Genomic DNA, 22090 nt, shown 5'->3' with positions numbered 1-22090 from the left:
GGAAGCCACAGAGCAGTTTCTTCCCTGTACTCCGGGAGACCTGACCCAGGGGAGCGAACGACAGGCAGAAAGCCGCGGGGGTCCTCCCGAGTATTCTCTGCGGGCCTTGGGTGGCGAGGAGAGAAAACAGGCCCTCGTGCTACGGAGCTCGAGTGCTTATTCGGCAGATAATGCCGTGGTCGCCTTCAACAAAGACCTCGTCTTCCCCTCGCTGCACGAAGAGGGGACATCTCCCCTCACTTAGGAAAGACGCAAACATAGCATTATTTTGAAATACAGCCTCACTTGTACCCTGCAGCGGGGTTTGCTCCAGCGATGGGGTACTTCGGAGACCAATTTGTTTAGCTGATCACTGTCTCTTTGACGTGGCTGCAAATGTTACCTTTCTTTTTCAATCAAAAACACAGCAGGGGGTGCCATCTGTTTGGCACAGGCCCTCGCTCACTTCCCCGATGCCTTTTTGTGCAGATCATTTTACGTGGCAATTTGCTAAAATCTTTCATTCCTTGATTTTGCTAAATATAACTTTCCAAAATGGGCTATTTTCTCGGAATGTCAGCAAGACTCACAAATGGATGCAGTTTTTCCTGAACAGCCAAATATCAGATCAAATGGAGCATTTTTTTTTTCAGATTTTTTTTTAAATGAACAAATACTTCAGTGTCATCTCCTTGTTTACTTAAAAGCGACGTGTTTACTGAGGATGGAGAAATCGCATCCACCCCACTGAATTTCACCCCATTGTCTTTGTCTGCCTTTTACAGAGGTGCGCGGTCACGGACCCAAGCGGCACCATTTCGAGGACCCGGGAAGAGAACAGGTAAAGCAAATGCACACACAGAGCAACCGTATTAAATAGTCATTAGGAAGCAACGGCTAGCAGGAAAGTGGTTAACTGTTTTCCTCGGCTCGGATGCGTGCAAAGCAGTGACTCCCCCGCCCCCCCCGCCCCCGCCCCCAGTAGGAACAGATGATCAGCACCACGCGCCGAAGCCACAGGGATGCGCGTGGATTTCTGAGCGCTTTGTAGAATACAAATGAACGAGCCTCATTCTTCTCCTAGCAGAGCATATAGGCCAGACCTCATTAGAATTCAATATCACTCTGCTTTTCTAATGTTAATGTACCAGTTATATAAGAAATACGGGGTGTTGGGGGGGTTATTCCACAATTATGTTCAACATGATATCATAATTCTGAAAACTGGATGTAATCTTTGTTAAAGGAAGTGATTGCGTTTCACCATTTTATCTTTTGCTTCTAATGTAACTTAAATTCCCATTCTAATGGTGGATTATAAGAGGCTTTAATTCTTTGTGTCTCTCTTAAAGCTGCAGTGACTACAATCCCAGCTCAACGGCTGTCTTTTTTTTTTTTTAACGCCGTGACTAAAGATCAGATTGTGAAGGCTCCGGGGCCATCTCCCTGTGAAAGGACGCGGCGCACACACGGCATTTATAAACAACTGTAGGAGTTTGCTTCGCCCAGGAATAACTCAGGGCGTGAAGGCTGGAGGGCTTTTGTCTGGAGTGGGGGAAGGAGTGCAATGAAAACAAAAACATCGACACATAAAAATACAATTTATGCTGTTTTACCAAGCCAGGAAAAGTTGGTTAACGTTTGAAGAGGGAGCAGTAATGTAAATTTATTGACAATTTTATTGTAATAATTAGATGTTTACACAGTCTGGACATTGTGGCTAAATCACGTCTAGCATGTTTATTTGCAGGGAGCTGTTTTCGGGGCACCTCAGCCGGTTCATTAAGAAGACATACTGTATTAGGATTCAAAGAAACAACCAGCTCTGTTTTCTCCTCTTCTGTTATGTATTTAAAGATACAAAAACCAAAACCTACAAATAATGAAGTAAAATACAGAATTCCCTTCATAGGGAAAATGCCTTCCCTCAGGGCCCCAAAATAGCTTGAAAATAAATCTTTTATTGAGTATCTTAACACACAGCATTAGAGACCACCTTTAATGACTGTAACTAGATTTTAATACCGACTGTATAAATGGTAATCTGTTTTTGACTATGAATAAATTAGAGCACAGTATTAGGGAAACTCTTGGTTCACCCTTTTCTTTAAAAAAAGTATTTCTTTTAGACGAGAGGTTTCTCTTCTCAATGTATCTTGAAAGAGAAAAACCTCGCTTAGAGAAAAATATTTCTCTTAAGCAGTCTCCAACCCGACGAATGGATCAAAGCTGCACACTTGGATAATTTGATGAAATGTAAACACGCTACATGGCTCTTCCATTAATTGTGCTGTGCGTCCATACTGATCTTTAATGTGTTGCTCTGACATGGTTTTTGTATTCGAAACTGAGCTGAGATGGAAACGACAGTTGTGCAAAAATAGCAATGAAGTGTCAGGAAAAATATGTGAACAAAACAATCTTTAGAAAAGACGTGCAATGAGAATAATTTTATGGTATCACATGGATCCAATAACAGAAGCATATTCAGGGCAATTATATCAATTTTTAAAATTTAAAAACTGTTTAAAAATTAAGGCACTGAAGGCTAAGCTATAATGAGTTTCCAGCCTTTGTATGCTTCCATTAGAATTAAGTAGTAATCAATATAGAGTATTCATTGCTAGAAACCACAGCAGCAGCAGAACTCAAATTCTCGACTGGAATCATATAGGAAGGGGGGGAAAGTTTCAGGCACGGACTGAGTTTTACTTTAATCGCGGTCACCATGGTTTATTGTATTCTCAACTACGTTCCTTTACCAAAAGAGGAGAGTAATGAAAATACATTATGAAAGTAGTGATTTCCCCGTGGAGTATAAGATGGCAAGGGAAGCTTTTATGTTAGTTTAGGAAATAATAGAAAAGCATAATTGATGGATTAATGGCTCAAAATAGTCAAGCAATCACATTACAGAGCACTGTTTTCAAGGGAAGTGCTAAAAGTTAACTCTATCCTATAATAATATCATCAAACATGTTACTGGAATTATATGCTGCATAACATTATAGATTATAATTGCTAGGCTAAAAAAATGGAATCTTCAATGATGCTATATAACAAATATCTTTAATAATCTTAAATAAACTCGAACTTACTTTGATATCTATACTTCTAAGTTATTCAATACATGAGAAATGAATTTAAAAAAATCAGATCATGAAATCATTATTATTTGAAAGAATATGCTCAATCTTTTAGATGATTTAAATTATTTAAGGGTCCTTTGCATTTTTTATTAGCTTTGCCTAAAGTTATAACATTAAAGTGTTAAGGTTACATGTAATGATGTCTGATTCACCCTTATCTCTAGTCCCATATTTTTACAAACTACAGGCTGAGATAAAATTGTCTCAGTCCTCGACGGGATTCTGAAGAAAATGTTTTAACTACAAAGTCTGTATTCACATGCAAACAATCGCAGACACCCCTCTGGAAGAAACAGTTCATAAAGGGAGTAGATATTGGCCAGAGGAAATCTGTACAAACTTTTTCCTTAGGGTATTCATTCCAAAAAGAAGGTCTCTGCTAAGTCCAACCAAGTACGGACAACATATACCTGAAGTCCATTGTTCAGATTGATGGATTTGAATGTCAAAGTTTGTTTTGAAATTTTACAGAGAGAAGTAACATCTGTTATTAAAATCTCTATGAACAGAAAGGATCATAGCCTGGAAACCAATGGCTTGATTCAAAACTGTACTTAAGATCATAGGAGAATTTCATCCCAAACTCCTCTAGGATAACTCCCATCAATTCTTATTATAAAATAACCAAACCAACAGCTCACTAACATTATTCTAAGCAGTATTATAGCTAGTCCTGAGTATTAATTCTTTTCCCCTTGCTTGCTTCTGGTGTGAAGGAGAAATGTTTATTTTGACCCATTGTTTCATTTCGGTTCTCATACTTTCCAGTGCAGGAGAGCCGTATTGAACATTGTCACTGACTTTGCAAATCACCTCCGCATGTGCTCTCACTGGGGCCTGACTGCACCCTGGGAGGCAGAGAGCACGGGCACCACCGGTAGGTTGCGGACACGGAAACTTTCCAGGGCAGGCGCAATGGGGCAGAGAGCTGAAACTAGAACTTGGACAGACTGCGGGCCCAGGGGTCTTCCTCCCGCCCACTCTGGGCAGAGTACCCTTGGTATAACTGTCCTCAACTGAAGGAAAAGAGCCCTAAAGGGATAGGGGTGAGTCTCGGCTTCCAGGATGATGCTCTACCACAGTGGGCAGCAACTCTGCAAAGGATGATCACATTATTTACACTCACAGCAGTTTGGTTCCCCTCACACTTAACTCAGTAGCTGCAAGCATTTCAGACATGTTCCCCCAATCAATCCTTTCATCGGAACCAACACTGAAACCCTCCCTTCCTCTCTGTGCATTCAAATACACGTAAGAAAGGATCCCTAGTTTGTTTCCAAGCTAGCCTGCCAGGTTCAGATGTAACAAAATTGGAGAACCTTTTCTTTTATGTCTCAGCACACTGGTGGTGATTAAACCTGCTAAGAACGGCACCAAGGTAAGCTTCCTGGGGCTGTTCTCCTTCCCTGAGTTAATGTCCTGTCTGTTTTGTTTAGACTCCGAGTCTGCTTAGGAAAGACGATGTCGAATTCTATGTCTGAAATGCCCCTAGCACACCGTTGGCGCTTAAATGTGATTATTCAGAATGGAATCATTTAATTAGATAAGAAGAAAAATAGCAAGCCCTGAGACGATAATAAAGAATAAAGCAAATATGCTGACCAACTGAAGCGAAGCAACAGACAGAAAGCAGAGTGTGCTCATGAGATAGCAGCCACACCGCGGTTCAACTCGGGTGCACAGGACCGGGCAATCCCGTGGCACACCTTGTTTTTGCCAGTGTCGCAGAAAGCGGAGCATGACTGATGTGGATAACTCTATAGAGTGACAGAGTTTTATGTCTCACGTCTCATATGCCTTAGCTCTTAGGGAAGGCTGAGGAGGAGGAGGAAGGTGGAGGAAGGAGATGAAAGCAGGGAGTGATGGGCTCCGTGGCCCACAAGCGCTTGAACTGGGGATTGGGGACGAGTGGTCTGTCCACCTGGATGGGGCAGGTCACTGCGCACCACCGAGACCTGCCGGGTGGGCAGCTGGGGATCCGTGCGGTACAGAGCCATTCTCGCCCTGTCCTTTAGAGGCATGGCATTGTGAGTACCAGGCAAGGGGACATTTCAGAGTATGAAACAGAATGGAATACTCCTTGGAAACTGGCCTTTCGTACCCCCTCTCTGTTTGGTCTAGGAGACAGCCAACACTTCGGGGTGCACTTTTGACCACGAGAGGGTTCCCTCTTTCTCCTCCTCCTCTGGTGAAATTCCAGAGCCTCAGAATGAACGTTAGTCCTTACTGATCTCCTATCCCCCCACCCCTGCCAGCCTCCAATCACTCAGTGAAAAAAAGATGAAAAAAAAAGGTTTGTTAAAAAAATACAGTAGAAGATTTTTGTTATGGACAATAGCTTTAAAACCCTGTACAATACCCCGTGGGTGCCCAAGGAATAGGGCCATGTATTTAAATGCTGGGTAATCCAATGGAAGTTCTCCTTAAATGATTTCCTGTCTTAATAAGTAAAAGTCTTATGTCAGTCATTGCCATCACTTGGTTACAAAATTATACACATTTTATAACGAAGTTTGCACACTGACTGTAAGGCCTGAATAGTTTAATAATAATCTTCTAAACTGGGGAAAAAACTATGTAATTGAAAACTATTTGAGACAGAGGCAGCCAGCTTTCAAGTCCTCTCCAGGCCTTCCCTAGCTGCTCCTTGGACTTGACGTTTGAGGAGGTGGAGCAGCCAGGAAAAGGTCCCTTGGAAAGGGTCCCCTTGGCCTGGTGTCCTCTCTTGACTCTGCTACTTGGACGGACTTCCTCTTTTCAGCCAGACTGGAAGTCTGTGGATAGATAACTTCCTGCATGAAAAGTTTCTTCTCCATGTGAATCACTAGCTGCTTTGGATCTGACAGCCACGGTGGTGTGCTTTAACCACTGAGGCAAATCCAGCTGTCCGCCGGTCCGTGCTCGAACTTTCCATGTGCCTCAGGCTATTTTACGTGGATGGCCAGTAAGCTTATTATTGAGTGCCTATTATATGGAGAAAATAGAATTAGGTATTTGGTTTGAATTCAGCACAGTGCTGGGAAGCTGAATGGTGCTGATCAAGGGAGGGAGGCTGGGTATCTCATTGCTCCTGGGCTTCGGGATAAATCACTAATCTCCCACCGTGTTTCCTCATCAGGAGAATGGGAACAAACAACAGAACTTACCTCTCAGGGCTGTTGGAAGACTGAAGGAAAAGTGCGCAGCTTAAAATAGTAAACAGTTAATGCTAGCCATTATTACTACTAGCGTCATTTAAACTGTGATCGTCGTTTTGACACAGGGTTTTCTACATGGACTCCCATGGGACCGGGGAGGGGGAGGCTGTGTACGGGAACCTGCTCGTTTGTCAGAACTTCCTCCGTCTCTGAAGCGGTCACTGGCATGCACTGGTGCCCTTCATTTTCTCCTTCGGCAGCACCTGTGTGACCCTGTCTTCAAACCAGAGGCAGACTGTAGCTCAGCTGCCCCATAGTCCCTGCTTCTACTCTAGCAGGAGTGATAGATACTTTTTTCTCTTACAAAGTTGAGGACAATAAATGTAAAGCAGGCAAGTGCTGGTCTATATTACGTCTCTGAGCAACAACGGTGAAGAGGGAAACCAAGGGAAATCTTCCCAGGTCCCAACACCCAGAAAAGCACTTCAGAGACGGGCTTCTGGGGCGATTTCACAGTCACAGGTGTTTGGCGTGCTCAGCCCCCCCGCCCCCCCTGTTGCCAACGTGACACACCTGAGCTGAGCGCTGGGGGGACGACGGCTACCTTCTGCACTTGACGGCTCCTGTCACCTAGGGGACTCAGAGCACTCAAGTTTACACAGTCATACAGCTTGAAAGAAAGAGAGAGTCAAGTTTTTTTAAAAAGGCAAAAGTTGGATTAGGCGACAGCTGTGACACTCCCACCTGATCTGGGGTGACAGCTAGGTGCCTCCCAGGTGGGGAGCGCCTGCTGCTGCCCAGGTGGCACGTGGGACAGCAGCGATGGGGATGCGCCAGCAGTGAGACTAGATCGCTCGGCCCAGGCTGCCTGATGGCCGGGGCCTCCTCGGAAGGAGTGTCCACGCCGGACGCCGGACGCCGGGTGCCGGAGAGGAGGGGAGGAAACCCCCGATGGCTAACTGCCACGCTGTCACTCGCAGGCTCCCTCGGTCCGGTTACCGACAACCCAATCCAGCCCACTGGTTGGTAGTATTTTACTAACCACCTAGGCCATGTGACAGATGTTTTTATGGATTATGTATTAATTCTATTCCTTCCGTTCTGAATGAAGCTGTGCTTTCCATGGTTTCATCGTGTTACCGTCTCCACCACACCTCCTACTCATACATCCATATACTATACGGATGGCTCCTCCGCAGCCTGCACCCCACGGAACTCCAGGGAAGTAGAGGCGCTCCTGTGTGGTCTGTGTCTATGCTCCCACTCCACAGCTGAGATGCGAACGATGGACTTACCTGGAGTTTGGAAGCACTTCGCTCGATTTAAAACTTTCACCATGCTTCGCTCAGTCTCACTGATGAAGCTCAAGCTTTTAAAGGACACGCGTGTTCAGGTCAGCGGCTTTCTACGGGCTGAGCTGCACATCTGGATCGTTAGTGCACAGCCCAGGCCTGGGTTCTGTTTTTAATCACGACCCTGGAAGGCGCCAGACTCTATGAGGTGATAGGAACAGATTAGACTGGAGAAAGGATAGGAAAAGTCCAAAGTGTAAGAACTACGGGAGAATCTTGACCAGAGACACTCTAGGAACAACTGAATGGAATCTCTACTCTTTATGAGTAGGTTATATTTAACGTGTTTGTATACTAGTAGCAAAAAACAAAAACCCACATATATATTTCACCTACAGATGGCTGAAATGTGATCTCCTATGATTTTATAATGCTTTATGTAATTATCTGTGATTAAATTAGTGCGAGGTAAAAATAATCGACAAAATAATATAAAATATTGAGAACAATTGCTAGGCCAAACAGCATTCTTTTTCATAAATGCAAGTGTCATGTGCAGCAAAGTGGCAGAAACAGAATGGAGCGAGCTGTGGGTAAGTGTAAATCCTTATAGCAATGAATATCATTTATATTATCCTTACTTCTTTGAATAAATTCAGATGACAGCCCTATTTCATTTCTTCATTCACTTTGGAGGCCAGATGGCATTAGAATCATTTACTTCACCTTGTTGTGCTTAATTACTACAATCAACACACTATTTTCCAAATTAATCATAACAAAGTAATTTCATTAGTAACACAGCAGGCTGTTGAATTATTAGCATCATAACAGTTTGCAAACAATTAAACTTTATTTGAACCTTAAAAATTTGCAGAGTGGAACATTATTGTAAGATCTAATGGCAACAGAGTACAAATTCAGTACCGAGCAAATAATCAAGTAAAATGCTATATAAAATATGACTTACAATCACCTTTGAAAAAAATTAGCTCTCTAACTGTTCATAGAAAAACAAATAAAAGCTAAGCAAACATAATGAGAACATAGCAATTAGCATATTCTCTAACAAGACACGTTGTTTAAATTCGCATTAATTATATGATGATGATCTTGAAGAGGGTGCGGAGCATCGTCAAGGGTGTAAAGGAAACTTTCTCCCTGATCTTATACAAATGCTTTCACCAAATGAATGTAACGGTGTCCTAGACTGAAAGTGACGATTATTTTTCCTGTCATTCCAATTTTACATTTTGTTTTCTTTCCCATCTCCCACCGCGATCCAAGTTAAAGGAGAACAAAGGCCAGAGGAGCTCTGGACAGAAATAACTCTTCATTTCTGTATTGTCGCCGTTCAGAGAGACCGGCAGGCTGGGAATTGTTGGTCATCCGTTGGCGAAGGACTCCCTCTCCTGGACCAACTGTAAAAGGAGGCAGAAATGTGCTGGATGCTTTACATTCTGTGTGAGTCTGGGCCCGAGTGGGGGAGGGGCTTCCAAGTGGCTGGGTGTGCAACGAAAAGCTGCTGCCATCTGCTGGCCCAGGGCGCAAATCTTCCCTCAGCCAGACGCACGGAACCTGTGTCCACTCCATGGGCGAGTCCGCGTCTTCCGTGGGAACCCGCAGCTGCTCTTGCTTCTCAGCCTCTCGGGCCCTGGAAACCAGCCCATTAGTCTCACCTCTGCTTGTCCTCCTTTCCCCAAGATGACGTCAATCTATCCCAACTGCTTTCTATTAGGACAAGACGAAGGAGTGCACAAATTAATTTCTGAGAGCTCTGACTCAACAATGTCTAATTTATATAAACCAGAATTTACCCCAAATCTCTCAACTCAACACTGTTTTGACATCTGAAATAACATGACCACGGCGTTGCGGGGACGACGGCACAGATCACTCCAAAATGGGGCTTGTACGCGGTTTTAGGTGCGTGATGGAGGTTTTTGGATATTATCAGCCTGTGTGCGTGGTCAGAATCTTTATCTTTGTGAAGCAAAGATCTGAAAACGTCAACAAAGGTAGTATGTACTAATCAGTGATTCAGGGTAAGGAGGTTGTATCTACTCCAAATAATTATCCATTCAGCAGTACCTTTTGATGTACATTAAGGCCAGGCTGGCACTTTGTAGACACCTAAAGTGCCTTTGACTTCAAATGCACACGAAAAGGTAATGATCTGATTCTGCGGGTCTCCCTCAGGCCTCAGAGCACCTGCTTCCCTCCGGTGCCAGGCTGCCGCCGCCCTGCCGCGCACCCGCTGCCGCGTGCGCCCACTGCGCTGCCTGCGCGCTCCGCTGGCTCCGCGCCCTCCGTCTGCTTCGTTGCTCGGAGGTGCGCAGAGAAGACTCGGCTCTGGAGTTGCACTGATTGGCTGTGGGACTTGAGAAGCTTAGCGGTGATCGGACCGGATGAAAGAGAGTGCACTGAGAGTATTTGTGCCGTTTTGCTAGTGGGGAAAGGGCTTTCTCACGGCAGAAAATGTCAGCAAGTGCATCGTCTCACCAGGGTACCTGTTCCTGACACAGGACTTCGCACGGAGCGTGGTTCTGGCCTGCGTGTGTGTCGCGGACGGTCACGGTGCCCTGCCACTGGCAAGCCCGTCCTCCCTTCTTTCCTGTGGCTATACTTAACGTGAAGTAACTTGCCAAATAGTAAACATTCTTTCCCGAAAACATGTTACTATTGTGTGAAAAATAAACACTAAGATAAATCATCTAAAAGTTTTAATAAAGCCTTATTCTTTATGTAGCATCTATCCAAAACTTGCATAACATATTCAGTTTAAATTTCAATGAAATTATATAGTACAGTCCAGAAAAATAACTGGTGTCCAATATTGATATTGCAACTTATATCAGAAGTAGCAGTGACTATGCAGAACATAAAATAGTGCTGAATTCTCCACACAAATCAAATGAGGAAGTAAAAACTACAATGATTTCTTTGCAAAGTAGCAACAGGTATAACTTTCCTGCTTGTATCTAATTTGCATTAGTATCCTTCATTTAGTCTCATATCAGAGGGCTGTTACAATGAAAGGGTAAAATAACGAAGAGGCACGATGCTCAATGAAACAAGGGAAGGTTACGAGCTGTCGCTCCGGCTTGCACGGGGTCTGAATCCAAAGCATTTGCAGTAGCAGAACCTTCCTCTCCTGCAGGCAGAAAGGGAAAGTTGCGTTATAATTGTTTCCTTCAATCCAAATGTTGATGTTTCCTGCTCAGAAAAAAAAATGACATTTTTTAGCCAAGGAAAAATGAATGTTTACTCAACCTTTTGTCAACTTTATTCCTCAGAAAGGCCATAAAAAGTGGCATTTCACGAAAGAGGAGGAGGTTTGGAAACACAGCTGGCAATTATCACAGGGGCTTTCCCTTAATCATTTGTTTCCAAAGTAAATTCTGTGAAGTTATTTTTAAATATCAAACAAGTTTGTTTTTTTTTAAAAAAAAAAAGATGATGATGATTAGGGAGCATAATCTCTGTGTGTTATCAGAAAAATACCAAGACTTTTAAAAAGGCAAAGACTCATAAGGCAGAGACCAAGAGAACATATGAGCCATTACAGAATATTGGATTAAAATGTACTTACCCAGGACTCTCAAATATCATACATCTCCATTATGTAGGCTTTCGGCACCAAGCCAATGGCTCCTTTCATTTCTCCTACCCACCAGCCATATCTATTGTATTCCTAATTGAAAACAATATGCAATATTAACCTTTAGACTGGTGGAAGTACAATGTCGTTTGTGTGCAACTTCTTAGAAACGTTATTTCTTTTTATAAAGTTACAAGAGCTTGAGCTGCAAATGGAAACATTTTAATCCTTTTTTGTTTCTGGACGCTTTACAAATGCCGTTAGGCAAAGATTTAAATTAATGTATAAGACACAGCCTGTTTATGACTGGGTATGAGACACAGAAACAGTCGTAAGAACCTAGCGCGCCCGTGTTCTCCCGCTCTCTCTCTCTCTCTCTCCCTCTCCCCGCCTTCTAGAGGTTACGGGGTTACGGCCAGGATCCTTAGGATACTGCCTTTGCCTTCAAGGAGCTTATCATCCAGCAAGGATAGATTTCTTTCACAATAAACTACTAATTTCTACTTAAACTCATATGACCAAAAATGATTGAGAATGTGCAGATAGGCCCTCTCTTTAAAAAATCTAATATATGGCCCTGGCTGGCGTAGCTCAGTGGACTGAGCGCGGGCTGCGAACCAAAGTGTCGCAGGTTCGATTCTCAGCCAGGGTACATGCCTGGGTTGCAGGCCATAACCCCCAGCAACCGCACATTGATGTTTCTCTCCCTCTCTCTCTCTCTCTCTCTCTATCTCCCTCTCTTCTCTCTCTAAAAATAAATAAAATCAATAAATAAAATCTTTTAAAAATCTAATATATGAGTATAGCCATTTTAAACATATAAATTAGCGAAAACAAGAGAACACTAATAATACCAAAAAATTATTTATAAAACCAATCACAAAAGGGCTCCTTTAAAAGAAGATTCCCTAAGGCATTTATTGTTTTTTTTTTTATTGATCATAAACTGCAATAGAGAAAGGATGGGCAGAAGGAACTTAAAGGTGGTGTTAGATTCACCCTCACAGCAGCGGGTCGACAGGAAGTGAAAGTATCTCATGTTATAAAGGTGACAAGTTCACCCAGCTGTAGACAAGAGTGACCCGCGGTCACTGCGGCCCTCCCGCTGCACGGTGAGAGACCCCCGCCCCTCCGCTCCCCCCTTGGCCCCAGGACAGGCGCGCCGCTGCTGCAGGCGGCAGAACCACCAACCCGTCTCCCCCGTCTGCCAGGCTGACTGACGTGTGTTTACCTCAAATTTATTTATGTTTAGTGAGAGACAAACAAGTAAGATGAATTACAAGTTTCAAGAATAATATCTTTCAAAAGCAATACTCTCCAAAAGCACTGGAGTACCCAGGTTTAATTTTTCATACAGATACATTTTTAAAATCAACCCCCAAAGTAATTCAATAGGCTATAACTCTCAGACGCCGAGCCACAGAGAAATGTGCACATGCACACGGAGTGAGTCACACGCGGGGAGGGAGCGTTAGCGCGGACACAGGCTGCACATCTGTACTGATTAGTCCTCTGCTGACCATAGGGGGTGGGGGTCACTCAATTCTTCAACATGGATGTTGCAACATTAACATCTGTACTGATATGGGCTGTCTCAATAGAGAGATGATTGGGTTAAAATCTACATGTGCTTTTAAAACCCCGACGTACCAGAATCGGGTTTGCTGAACGAACCCGGTGGGAGCAAAGGGGGGAGGGGAGCCCGTCCTGTGGTTCTGCTTCTAGGAAGGGCACACCTGGCCTGGGAGACAGTGGGCTCGAGATTTTGAGTTTGAAAGTTCTCTGACCATGTGAGCTTAGTGGGCAAAACTGTCTAAGAAATGAAAGTAGCCTGATGCCCAGAACTCAGTGATGAGGACTGTAATGTATGCAGGATATATTTATCACAAAAAAATACCAACTTACTGAAAGCTAAGATTAACAACCATTACATCCTAATAGGTACCTAATAAAACTGCCCTTTTCAATTTTTAAGGCAATGAATACAATTAGAGCCTAATGCTTAACAAAACAAATGTATTTAACCTTTCAGAGGCCAAAGGCTCACACTGTAAAATTTCCAGATGGATGGCTAACAGGGTAAGGTGTGAGGGCTCTTACCGACCACCAAGCTCAGAGTCCTATTGATTTGGAAGGAGCAGAGAAACTACGCCCCCCAAAGGGCAGACCGGAACACAGTCAGTGGGAAGGCCTCTTAGGACCCAAACCTGCGTCCCGAGAATAGTCCGTAGTCTGGGTTGCACTGTTTAGAGTCTAATTACAAACCAGAAGCTCGTATGACTTTATAATATTCTGCTGCGGTTATAACCTGTGCTCTCAATTAAGGATATATTATTGTTCTCAAAAAGCTGACTCACACCCAAATTTAAAAAAATTGATTTCCAACAAATCACTGCAACAAGCGACCAATGACATGCTTCGCGCGGGAGGGTTTCTGCGTGACAGTCACCGGGGAGACTAACACAGTAGGAAACGCGGCAGCGAACAGCAGGGAGGAGCGTGTTCGGCTGTAAACAAATCCCCTTAAAGTAACATTCTGGGGGGAAAAAGTTTTAGACTGAAATCGTTTTAAGTGCTTTACTTAATTAATTTAAAATAATTGAAAGCGCATGAGATACACACCTCATAAAAGTACTCTAAAATATCACCGGTTTAAATCAGAAAAGGGCACAAATAAAAAACCGGAATGTTTATTGCTTTACATTCGTAAAAGATTCCATATGATACTCCTGTGTGGAATTAAGAGGTAAGATAAAATACGGCGAGGCAGAAATCTAGGAGGCAAATTTATGGATTTACGCTGCAGCCGTTGGAGGGTGTCGGCGGCACTGAAAACACGGAAGCTGTTACTTTTACCATTACCATCCTCTGGATGAGCCTCCTGAGCCACATGAATCCCAATTAAACCATTTGCAGCCTATAAATTGGAATGAAGATGCTTCTTGGAGTACAGTATTCTAAACTTCAGCCTGAAGATTCAATATCATCGTACAAGACGCCTGTGAAGAAGAAAATCAGCCTTTCTTTGCCTCCCCCCCAACGAATGTGATTATGAGTGACAGCTTACTTACAGTGGGAAATATCACAATCCACACACTGTTGTCTTGCAGTCCGCATACGGACTACGGTAGTGTTCTGAAAGTCACAGGTGGGTCCTCCAAAACACAACCACCTGCACACCTGGTCACGTTAATACACACACAAACAATCAAGAGACAAAACCAGAGCCGGCTGCCATCTAAGTCTCTGCAAGGGGAGGAAGCGTCGCGGCATCTCTAAGGCGCACGAGAGCTCGGGTACGAGATGATGTGCCATCTGGTATCCCTCACCCCGCTCGGTCCTGACATCAGCTGAAACGCTAACACGGGCAAGTGACTGCACTTCAGGAGGACTGATAAAATAATGAAGAGTCCTTTAATCTACAGGAAACCATTCTAGTCAATTTATAAGAAATATTGCGTCCCTCTGTAGGACGTGTAATTATTTTCTATTAATCATGTGCTATAAAGCTACATTATGCGGTTATTCTGTTATCACTAGAAAGAGGCCTGCAGTCAGCTTCTGACAATGTTAGGTAATTACTAACACAAAGCTTCTTTCTCTTCCGGTAGTAATGCTATCAAGATCCAGAGGTGTAGTGAATACTTATTGTATAAAAATAGTGCTCAAACAAAATCCAATATCTGCAAAATGGATGGCTTCAAGGCAAGATGTAATGTGGCAGTCAAAGAAGAAAAGAGCCAAACTTGCCAAATAATCTGAGAAAACCATCAGAAAGCAGCAGCTGAACGCTTGTGATCTAACTCCCGCTTTCAATTTCTATGCCATTAAAATCGCTTTTATTAGTTTTATTTTGTAGTTAAAATTTTAGGCCTCAATAGGTGGTAAGCAATAAATTACAGTGATTGCGTCATAAGGCAGGAAAAAAGGCCTAGTTCTGATAACGTGAAATGGACTCGATCCAACACAATAGGAAACATCACGTCCCTGTTTACCAAGAACTACACCTCCGTCTGTGTGGGTGTGTTATTTTACACTAAAATGAGGCCCCGGCATTTACTACTTAAATCCTTTTCAGCACCACGATTCTCATTTTTCAAGTATGTTAATCCACTTTCTGCTAACCACGTGGTAAAAGAACGCTGCCTTCACAGAAACCCGAAACACTAATAAGGTTTTGCAATGTGCTCCCCCTTTCCGAAATTAGTCACAATCTGTTTGAAAGGGTGTCAGAGAGGTCCTTTTTTCAAACACATATCTGTGTTCTAACTATGCACTGTGATATTTTCAATTTTTCGAATTATGGGAATGCATAGTAACACAAAAACTAGGTAATTATTTCAAAGATGGAAATACTTTCTTCAAGGCTACCTCTTCCACCTTCTCCTTTTTAGTATCTCCCATCGGAAACTTTATAACAATCCTCCCATTCCTCCCAAATCTCTCATTTCAAAGGATCTCTTAAAATGAGCTACCCATCTGTCATGAATTTTCCTATGAATTATCTAATCAATACTCACATCTCTCATTTCTAGCTCAGCGTTTGTTCTTCTCTGGAGTTTATGTAACTCAGTTTTGTCCCTCCAACTAAAAGTACGAACTCGGAGGACCCCAGATGGCGGCAGACTGGGCGGCAGCTGCATCCTCCTCCCAGCCAAACTGGAACTGCAGCTACAGTACGGATCGGCCTGAACCACCGACTGAAGACCAGCTGAGGAGAAGTCTTATAACCAAGGATGCGAAAAGGGCTGGCCCCGCTCCCACGGGTGGTGGCTGAGCTTCCGGAGGGGTGTCTCAGCTCAAAGGTTCCCCTTGAGAAGACGGGTCTGAACCCCAAGCAGGGCTCCAGGGCTCAGAGCACAAGAGCTGGGAAGAGGGGCCCACATATCATCGGGCTAAGCGGGATTTATGTCCACCAGGGACAGATGGGGGTTCACTGAAGACACACGCACCCTCTTAAAGGGTCGACACACAAACTCTGGTTTGCAGCCCGCCTAGTGCGGCGTGGACTAGAGTTGTGCGAAGAGAGGGCGGAAGGGTCCCTGTGCCGAGTCACTCTCCCACGCTGCAGACGCCATCTTTCTTGGGTGGAGCACCCCCTCCACACAGCATCAGCCTGGGGGAAAGCAACAGCCCCAGTCTCTGGGCTCCCTGCAGCCCCAGCCTGTGCAGCTTGCACTCTGCTGAGTCGGCTGCCAGGGCTGCTGTGCAGAGATCTGGGCTGACTCAGGGGGGATTAGTAACTGAGTGGTGCGGCTTTGGGGTGGAGGCCATTCCTCCCACTTTCCTGTGAGCCTGACTGGCACTTCCCCCCTCATAGGAGATACTCTGGCCACTGTCTCCGGGCGTATGGCAGCCCCACCCTCCCAAGTCCTGGTGGCTCTGCCCTGCTGAGATCGAGCTCCTGGAAGAATCTGGGACAGACTGAGTTGTGTGGCTCTAGGATAGGGCCCTTCTTCCCTAGCATGCCCACCTGGTGCAGAGCCTTCCCTTCACAAGGCCAAGTCTTTGTCTGTTCGGGCCTGATAAACTCTTCTGGCCTCACCCTGACTCCCTGGGGCCCTGCTCTGCCACAGAGGTGGACAAGCACCCAGCAGGTGACAGCTAGACTTTGTATACTCTGGGACATTTGCAGAGTAGCCTTAGATCCAGCACTGGCACCGAGTTTGAATCTGTTGAACACCATTCACCTCTCTACCTGGTAACTCACTAAGAACCTACTTCATGCAACTTGAGTACCGCCAGAGGCTCTTTCAATGACAGGCCAGCGGGTGAAGGTGGATGTTGGGTGCCTTGGGACTTTTGCTGACCTGTCCCCATGCCTGGTGCTGGTAAAAGCCACTCTCGGTGCCTTCCCACACACACAGGCTTAGCAGAGGCAGCCACAAACTATGGACCACTTTGTAGCTCGAAGTAGGTTGCCCAGGGCCAGCGACAGGCAGCACAGGCGGTATTTGACATTGACCTGCACCAGAGTCGCTCCCAACAGTCCCCAGAACCGACACACCAGGGGGCCAGCTTCAGCAACATCAGAGCAGGACCCAGTTAGCTTCACAAGGGGCACATCCAAAGGGAGGTCTCGGCAGGCACCGGACCCTGCCGCGGTGAACTCCGCTCTGCGTGGTCAGCACCTGCACAGCAGCTCATACACTGTGGTCAGGGTTGGTCCTCGCAGCCAGCCAGCCTCAGGGCTCACTCCACACATGAATGGCCAATAGAAATCAAGACCCAGTTACAACGGGAGGGCCCACATAACCTATGCAAGGGACATTCCTGGAGCACCAGCCTCAGGTGATCAAGGAGACTGCGCCACTGGGTCCCACAGGACACCTGCTACATAAGGCCACCCTACCAAGGCTGGGAGTCATAGCAAATCTACCTAATACACAGAAAAAAAAACATAAAGAGGCAAAAAAAATGGTGAGACAAAGAAACATACCCCAAATGAGAGAACAGCAGAACTCTCCAGAGAAAATGCTAAATGAAATAGAGACAAGCAATTTATCAGATATAGAGTCCAAAAAACTGGTTATAAGGGTGCTCAAGGAACTTAGAACTAAAATGCATGAAAAAGGACACAGAAACCATAAAAAAGATCTAGTCAGGAATGAAAAATACAGTATCTGAAATGAAGAATACACTAATATACTGAAATGGGACATAAAGAATTGCATTTTAAAGAAATATTGGAAGTGAATGAAATTCATATCAAAATTCCCATAAATTTAAAAAATAAGAATACAAGAGGGTCGAATATATATTGGAAGACAAGGTAGCAGAAAATACTTAATCAGAGCAGCAAAAACAAAAAAGAATTTTAAAACATAAGGATAGTTTAAGGCACCTTTGGGACAACACGAAGGGTAACAACTTCCACATCATAGGGTACCGGAAGAAGAGGAGAGAGGCAAGGGATCAAGAACCTGTCTGAAGAAATAATGACTGAAAACTCCCCTAACCTGGTGAAGGAAAAAGACACACAAGTCCAAAGAGAGTCGCAAACAAGATGAGCCCAAAGAGGCCCACACCAAGACATATGGTAATTAAGTGACAAAGGTTAAAGACAAAGAGAGAATCTTAAAAGCAACAAGGGAAAGACAATTACCTGCAAGGGGGCTCCCATAAGACTCTCAGCTGATTTCGTAACAAAAACATGTCAGGCCAGAAATATTCAAAGTGATGAGAAGCAAGGACCTACAACCAACACTATTTCAAGTTGAAAGAGAAGTAAAGGGCTCTCAGACAAGAAAAAGCTAAAGGAGTTCATTACCATTGAACCAATATTATGGGAAATATTACAAGGTCTTCTTTAAGAAGAATTAAAAAATACCAGATCTATGTCACTAAAAAAATAAAATGGCAATAAATACATACCTATTAATAGCACTTTAAATGTAAATGGCTTGAATGCTCCAATCAACAGATACAGAGTAGCTGAATGGATAAGAAAACAAGACCCACATATGCTGTCAACAAGCGACCCACCTCAGAATGAAAGATACACACAGACTAAAAGTAAAAAGATGGAAAAAGATGTTTCATGCAAGTGGAAATGAAACAAAAAGCTGAGTTGGCAGTACTTACATCTGAAAAGTCAGACTTCAAACAAAAGGCTTTCTAATGAGAGACAAAGAGGGACACTATGAAATGATCAAGTGAACAATCCAAGAGGAGACTATATATATATGAAAACATATATATGAATATATATGTATATGTATATATGTATACACATATGCATAGGTGCATGTGTGTATCCCTATGTAACACACACGTACCTACAAATGTGTTAATATACAAAATTGTAAACATTCATGCATCCAACATAGGAGCACCTTAATTATAAAGCAAATCTTTGTGGACATAAAGGGAGAGATGGACAGTAATACAGTGATAGCTGAGGATTTGAACACCCCATTGACATCAGTGGATAGATGTTCCGGACAGAAAGAAACAGCAGCCTTAAATGACACACTAGACCAGATGGATTTAATTGATCTTTTCAGAGCATTTCACCCCAAAGCAGTAGAATGTACATTCTTTTCAAGTGCGCATGGAACATTTTCTAGGATAGACCACATGTCAGGACACAAAACAAGTCTCAGTAAATGTAAGAAGCCTGAAATCCCACTGAGCATCTTCTCCAGCCACAATGCTCTGAAACGAGAAACAAAGCCCAGGAAAAACACCTGAAAAGCACACAAAGTCATGGCGGCTAAATAACATGTTGCCAAACAATGAATGGGTTAATGATAAGATCAAGGAAGAAATCAAAAGTTACCTTGAAACAAAGGAAAATGGGAACAAAACAACCCCAAAACTAAAGGACACAGAAAAAGCAGTCAAGCAGTCCTAAGAGGAAAGAAAATTCACAGCATTTCAGGCCTACCTGAAGAAACAAGAAAAATCTCAAATAAACAACCTAACTTTACACTTAAAGGAACTAGAAAAAGAACAACAAACAAAGCTCAAAGTTAGCAGAAGGAAGAAAAATAATAAAGATCAGAGCAGAAGTAAATGAAGTAGTCTAAAAAATAATACAAAAGATCAATGAAACCATGAGCTGGTTCTCTGAAAAGATCAACAAGATTGACAAACCTTTAACCCGACTCATCAAGAAAAAAAGAGGACCTAAATAGATACAATCAGAAATGAAAAAGGAGAAGTAACAACAGACACCAACAGACAAGAAGAAATACAAAGGACTGTAGGAAATATTACAAACAATTGTATGCCAACAAATTGAACAAACTGGTTAATATACAAAATTTATAAAGCACTTACACAACTCAATACCAAAGATACAAAAAATCCAATTAAATGGGCAAAGGACCTGAATATGCACTTCTCCAAAGAAGATATACAGATGGCCAATATACATATGAAAAGATGCTCAACAGCACTAGTCATCTGAGAACTGAAAACTAAAACCACAATGAGATACTATCACCTCGCACCTGCCATAATGGCCTTCGTCACTAAATCAACAAACAACAGTGCTGGTGAGGATGTGGAGAAAGGGGACCCTCCTGCACTGTGGGTGGGAATGCAGACAGGTGCAGCCACTGTGGAAAGCATTATGGAACTACCTCAAAAAATTAAAAATTAAACTGTCTTGTGACCCATTGATTCCATTTCTGGGAATATATCCAAAGAAACTTGAAACACTGATTTGAAAAAAAATACATGCACCCTTATGTTCATTGCAGTGTTATTTACAATATCCAAGATTTGGAAGCAGTCCAAGTACCTATCAGTAGATGAGTGGATAAAAAAGCTGTGGTACATTTACATAATGGAATACTACTTGGATATAAAAAAAGAAGGAAATCTTAACTTTTGCGACAGCATGGATGGACCTGGAGAGTATTATGCTAACTGAAATAAGCCAGTCAGAGAAAGACAAGTACCATATGATTTTACTCATATGTGGAATCTAATAAACAAAATAAACTAACAAACAAAACAGAAAAAGACTCGTAAATACAGAGAGCTGACTGACAGCTGTCAGAGGGGAGGGAGGTTGGAGGGCTGAGTGAAAACAGTGAAGGGATTAAGCAAACAAACAAACAAACAAGCTCATAGACACAGACGGCACTGTGATGACCCAAGGGAAAGGGGGTGGGGGAGGTAGAACAGGGTCAAGGGGGAATAAGTGGAGATGGACGGAGACTTGACTTGGGGTGGTGAGCACACAATACAATATACAGATGGTGTGTTATAGAATTGTACACCTGAACCCCATATGATTTTATTAACCAAAGTCACCCCAATAAATTCAATACAAATACATTTTAAAAAGCTGGAAAGTACAAACTCCCTGAGATCAGGGCCATGTCTTATGCCAGATCTGTACGCCCCACACTCCAGTATGCACAAAGGGTACTCAGTAAATACATACGGGATGATCAGACATACTCTGTGTTCATTTTTGATGATGCACCTGTTGCATATTCTAAATATTTTCTAAAGGAATATAATTTCCAATAGGAATATCCTTTTCTCTGTGTACATTAGACATACTTGGAGAATTTCAGTAATGACAAGAAAAGTATTTGTTCTTAAGTATGTTTAGCTTCGCAATCTGAAGTGTGTCACTCCTGCCGGTGGCTGGCTGTCGCCCACCAAGTTTTCCAATGCCCTATGCATAATACCTTGTCTAAAGAGCTTCAACGCCACCAGCAGAAAGAAAGATCCCCGTCTCCTGCAGAACTGGGGCAAGTAATGCCAGTTCTTAGAAGAAATGAGTTCAACTGAAGTTATTTTGAGTACTGATGAGGTCAGGACAGAACCCTGCAACCGAGGACACTGGGTGGCAGGTGAAGGGGACAGTCTGCGGGGTTTTCAGCTCCTTGCTATTGTCCTTGGGATTATTTTCTCAGAAGACCCAGAGTCTCCTCCCAGCTCTGCAACTAACTCGGTACGCAACCTTGGGCAATCCCCAAGTTCTCCAGAGACGACTTTTTGTCGTTGTCTCCACAATAACCCAGCTACAATCGAGTCCAATTATTATATAACTCGTATTTGGACCCTCACAGAATTACCCTTGTGAAACCTGTTGTTACTTTACTACAAATCTGTTATTTTTGTTGTTGCCGAGGGTATTATCTGCCACTGTTTTATGTATTATGTAAAGTGGCTTAGGTCAGATAATCAATCAGTGAACATTCTAGAAAATCATTTTTAAGTAGCCAGTATTGGGAAAAGCCTAGTGAGATCTCTCCTTTATGATTAAGAGAAATTATGAGTCCTCTGTCTGTCCCATTTTCAGTTTGGTTGTCTAGAAGCCCAGAGCTGAGTTGGAAGTTTAAGGTCTCCACCGGAGTCGTCCTTTTTTCTTTAGTCTTTTATTTATTTTCCCTCCGTTATCTTGAGCCTTCAGATTTCTTTACCTCAAAAGTGAAGGGCTGGTAGTAACTCTATGATTCTGAT

At 43.3% G+C, this 22090-nt stretch overlaps 1 protein-coding gene across 1 annotated transcript in view; it reads right to left on the bottom strand.

Annotated features, from left to right (window-relative positions):
- Window positions 1–10263: 10263 nt before the first annotated feature.
- Window positions 10264–22090, bottom strand: part of SKAP2 (src kinase associated phosphoprotein 2) — a 165651-nt gene continuing 153824 nt past the window's right edge. The window contains exons 12-13 of the mRNA XM_028525624.2: window positions 11150–11251; window positions 10264–10711 (exon numbers count right to left, since the gene is read on the bottom strand). Of these exons, the coding sequence (XP_028381425.1) occupies window positions 11159–11251 (93 nt within the window). The 3' untranslated portion in view covers window positions 10264–10711; window positions 11150–11158. The remainder of the gene's footprint in view (window positions 10712–11149; window positions 11252–22090) is intronic.

The sequence above is a fragment of the Phyllostomus discolor genome, chromosome 10 (assembly GCF_004126475.2).
Source record: "Phyllostomus discolor isolate MPI-MPIP mPhyDis1 chromosome 10, mPhyDis1.pri.v3, whole genome shotgun sequence".
Lineage (NCBI taxonomy): Eukaryota > Metazoa > Chordata > Mammalia > Chiroptera > Phyllostomidae > Phyllostomus > Phyllostomus discolor.
The sequence above is the reverse complement of the archived record's forward strand: the minus strand, read 5'-3'. Positions and strand labels throughout refer to the sequence as shown.